The 4,892-nt window shown below is 44.7% G+C and overlaps 1 protein-coding gene across 1 annotated transcript in view; it reads left to right on the top strand.

The window, feature by feature from the left end:
* Positions 1–1,456: 1,456 nt before the first annotated feature.
* The window catches only part of LOC123159340 (F-box protein At5g07610), a gene marked incomplete in the record, with an annotated part of 4,796 nt that continues 1,360 nt past the window's right edge, over positions 1,457–4,892 (top strand). Inside the window, 4 exon segments of the mRNA XM_044577166.1 lie at positions 1,457–3,008; positions 3,606–3,664; positions 4,442–4,707; positions 4,844–4,892. Of these exon segments, the coding sequence (XP_044433101.1) occupies positions 1,628–2,821 (1,194 nt within the window).

Raw genomic sequence — 4,892 nt, 5'->3', positions numbered from 1 at the left:
AAGACATGGTCCATTGTCAAATTGTGGACGGATGTAACTTAAAACTCTTGGCAGAAGTTCAACTTAACAGTCTCCTGGTCCTCCTATATATACTGCTTCCTGGCCCCGGCCAAAGATACACCAAAACACCTTGGGTTTTGCCTTTTTCGCAACTTGTGCCGCTATCGTAGTCTGGTCTATCCCGAACGCCGGTGTGCGGGAGTGCGGTCTCCGGAACCATTCGTCCTTGCGATCCTGCATCAGGAGAGGATGAATTAGGTTTTTGGAAAGCGCTTTGCGTGACTGCTCAAGTTCATCATCACAGGTCGTCCTCCGTCCAAGTTGGGCGGCCTACTCATCCTCGTAGGAAGGAAGCATTAGAGTTTATCTTAACTGTACCTATATAAGGCGTCGACCAGCGCATAGCAATGCCTTTTTGGTTGAATTGGACGGGTCCAAACCAGCAACCACACATTCTCTAAATCATTGGACTGATCCACAACTTTGATATCCTCCTCATGTTGCGTCAACAACTACAATGATCCCCTAACAGTTTTAGTGACATTCATATATATATGATTCAATTATTCTGTCAATTATCATGTTCAGACCTTGATGCTCCCTTGATTAACCTTGGTTCGTCCCAGCTTCAAGTCCTCTCTTTGCTACAATCTAGCAAAGTATGTGTAAGACTTAATTGGTCAATAGATATAAGACTAATATGTGAAACTCAAAACACGCCACGTACGAGATCAGTGTAAGCCTCACCTCTCAAGAAATTAATAGACGATGTGCCGACAGCTGCTCCTCGTCAGTTTCTCTCTCAGCTTGCAAAAAGCGGCGACCTGCAGTGACACAGGAGAGCACGAGATGGTTGACGCGATGGCCACAGGGAGGCAGTGCCCTTTGGAGAGGCAGTGACCTTCTGGTAGATGGCTGCGGCCGCAGACTGCTGCTAAATGGCTGTGGCGACAGCCAACAAACATGACGTCCATGGTGGTGAAAGCTCTAGTTGGGGGCGTGGGCTAGAGTGCTGGTGACGGCGGAGGGTTTGGGATGAACCATCGACAGCGTGGCGGTAAGGGAGGACCGGCGGCGCGGGTGCTAGGGCTTAGATTTAGGAGAGGGATTTTCGGGAGACATGGGGACGTGCAACTCGTGGGGTTACTGTAACAAAATTGCTTCGTGGAAAAAATATCGTTTGGAATAAACCGGAGGAAAAAAAACTGATGTGGGAGGGAGATCGATCGCGGGAGAGTCGGACGATGCGGGGGACGTAAGACGGGAAACGGAACCTTACGGTTCTTTTAGGTAGTAGAGATTTCTCTGCACTTGCATCTCAGTTATGCAGAGGCCAGGTGTAATGCTTAAAAATTTAAAATAATAAAGTTTCCTTTATCAAAAAAATAAACTCATTTCCCTGATTTTTCTTATAAACACATTTCCCTCAAAAACGCCCCACACGGCCACACCCTAGTTGGCCCATACCACACCCGACCCGAGCACCACCCAGTCCCCATCCCCACTCCGAGTCCCCAGCTCCAAAGGCACTCCGCCGCCGCCGCCGCCATCCATCCATCTCCGCCGCTGCCGCCGCCTACCTATTCCACCCACGAACCGTAGCCAGCGCTCGCGGAGGACACACGGCATGGAGGAGCCGATGTCCAGGCTCGACCACGACCTAATGGCGGAGATCCTCTCTCGAGTGCCCTACAAATCACTCTGCATCTGCAAGTGTGTGTGCCCTGCCTGGCGCGACCTCATCGCCGATCCGGCGAATCGGAAGAAGATTGTGCAGTCCCTGGCCGGTTTCTTCTACCACATCCCGGCCGACTCTGCCGAGTCCCGCGGCTTGGCCGTCAACTACGCCGACCTGTCTGCCTTCCCTTGGTCAAGCGTGCCTTCTACCTACCCGCGCTTGCCACTACCGCCAGACAGCGCAGACTGTTTCCTCACTGTCAAGGATTCCTGCGATGGGCTGTTTCTTACCCGGATTGGGAGGGGCACGCCGGAGCCACAATTTGGCTACATGGTCTCCAATCCAGCTACCAGTGAGTATACTCTGCTGCCCCACTCTGGCTACGCCGGCAAGTGCTGTGGCTCTTACTTGGGCTTCGACAGTGGTGTCTCCACTCAAGAGTTTCATGTGTTCGAGTTTGTGATGGGATGGCCAGACCAAGACCAGGATGGGGTTCCCCCGGTTGTCACAGGACTCAACATTTACTCTTCCCAAACTGGTGCATGGGTAGCAATGGAACCCAAATGGGACATCCAAGTTAGCTTGTGCGACGGTCAACTTGGAGTTTTCCGTGGGGGGTGTTTGCACCTGCTCATACATCTTGATGGGCTGGCAATTGTTGATGCACAAGGGCTAAAATGGAGGACCATCCCCGTGCCAAATTTCATCGATCCGAGTTTCTCGGGTTTCATCGGAAAATCTGCAGGACAACTGTTTTATATCAACTCTGACGACAGTGAAGAAGGATATGGCTCGACCTCATTCTCAACTATATCTGTCTACGTTCTCGGTAGCGGGATCTATAACTGGGATGCGTCTTATTTGGACGACGGATGCACGCATTGGATATTGCTGCACAAGCTTTCAGAAGTGATTCCAAAGGAGAATTTTTGTCTCGGCTGGGACCTCAAAGTCGTCGGAGTACACCCACATGCCAATATCATCTTTATGGCTGATTTCAACAATAATGAACTGTTGGCATATGATTTGGATCATCGTGAAAGTACATCTGTACACCACATTGAGCGGACCTACCTCGCGCATGAGCAATATTTCCCATATGTGCCGCTGCTGTCCAGCCTACGGCTGGCAACTCCCAGTTGATGAATATTCCACTGATTGAGAATGGGAAGCCATGGACGAGGTGCTCAGTTGGCCGTTGCGTTTTCAAGTGAACTGTTCACAAAGATTCAAACGGAGATGATGTATTGTATGAGACATTTCCGTGTGTAACTCTATTGGCTAAGCCAGAATTATTTATCTTCTACTATGGATGTGTACAAGACACTTGGTATGAGCTGTAGAATGTTGTGTGCCTTTTGATGTGCAACAAGTAGAGCCATATATGAGACAGTGAGACACTAGTGTGTTCTATTTTTTTTAATGTTTTACCTGAGTGGCTAAGCAAGAGTTTCTTATGCTCTGATATGTGCACATACAATTCTATCTAGGTGTTTGCAAGATTTCTTGGCCTCTTGTTTTTTCTTGTTTATGTTATTGTTCATAGAAGTTTGCATATGTGTACAGCATGTAATGTGATCATGCTAGCTCAAAGGTTGACAAAGGTCAGTGTAGTGTCAGAAATGATCATAATCTCTTGATGATGCATGAACAATTTCCTGGTCTGTTCTTTCTTCTAAAGGATTCAAATTGAAACTATGGCTACATTATCTAGTTTAATTTTCCGCATCCATGCTTGAAAGGTGTTGCGAAACCATCTATTTAACTCTGTTCCAGCTTCAAAAATTTGGATGAAAGTAATATATCCCTTATCCAAAGCAAGAGTTGCTTATCTTCTAATGTGTACACATACAATTCTATCTAGGTGTTTGCACTGCTAAGATTTTCTTGGTCTCTTGTTTTTTCTGATTTGATGTTATATTCACAGATGTTTGCATATGTGTGCACCATGTAATGTGATCATGCTAGCTCAAAAGGTTGAGAAAGGTCAGTGTCAGAAATGATCATAATCTTTTGATGATGCATGAACAATTTCCTGCTATGTTTTTCTTCTAAAGGATTCAAATTGAAACTATGGCTGGATTATCTAGTTTAATTTTCTGCATCCATGAGTCAACTATGTTGGGAAACCATCTGTTTAAGTCTGTTCCAGCTCCAACAATTTGGATGAAATAATATCCTTGAGCCAAAGCTTTTTACTTGTCAACACCTAGAAACTAATAATAAGGAGGGTTTACGAAACTGCAAATGTTAGCCTTTGTAGGTGCGGTCTCGTACTCTCGTCTCTGCTGGACAATGTGCAAAATAAAATGTACTAGTCCTGCTTTCTCAGGCTAATCAGAAAAGTCGACTTGCCAATCTGTTTTAGTGGGTTGATCACTCTGTTTTAGAGTAGAACTAAACATTTTAGAAACATGTTTAGGAAAATAATGGAGTTGTTTTTTCTAGTACATAAGAATGTGTTAGGGTTACCACTTTTGAGCTGGTGCTTGTTAAGGTTAGCACTTGACACTTTTTTTTACTAGAATTAAAGTAACTTTACTGATGCCAATATTTTACTTAAGGTATAACTACTATAACTTTTATTCCCTTTTGTTTCTCTAACCTATGTCTTATTGTACTGACTGCTTTAGTAAAAAAAATTATTAGTAGCATAGTACTATTTCTTGCCTTTATTAATTGTGGCTACACTACTTTTCTTTCTTCGATTGGTTATCTCCTTCCCTCAGGAAACTTGCATTGAACCTCTTTCTTCGATTGCAGAGAGGATCCTCAGGAAACTTCTATTGAAGCTCCGAAGGTTGTACTGATTTTCCTCTTGGCCTCACACATAAGTGCGGAATATATTCAGTCAGATATGCATATAACCTTGCCAGATCACAACTACTCTGGAAAAATCAAAGTGATGATGCTAAAGTTAGCATGGTCAAATCAGGGGACTATGGAAAAAGCTTGGAGAAAACTATTGAGAATTCAATGCCCTAACTAGATGAAGTTGGTTTTATTCATGTGCGATCAACCCCAACAAGGTATGATTGTCATCTTTGTAATCGAGAGGAAAATGTGGAGCATTGTTTTTTTGTAATGCCAATATGTTAAAGAAATACGGAAAGAGCAGAAAGGTTATGGTATTTGCCTGAAGCTTAAATTATTTGTCCATATCAGGCAATGGTTAATGGACTGGATTAGCGAACCATTGGAGTTCGACTTCTTG

This window comes from Triticum aestivum, chromosome 7B (assembly GCF_018294505.1).
Source record: "Triticum aestivum cultivar Chinese Spring chromosome 7B, IWGSC CS RefSeq v2.1, whole genome shotgun sequence".
Lineage (NCBI taxonomy): Eukaryota > Viridiplantae > Streptophyta > Magnoliopsida > Poales > Poaceae > Triticum > Triticum aestivum.
The sequence above is the reverse complement of the archived record's forward strand: the minus strand, read 5'-3'. Positions and strand labels throughout refer to the sequence as shown.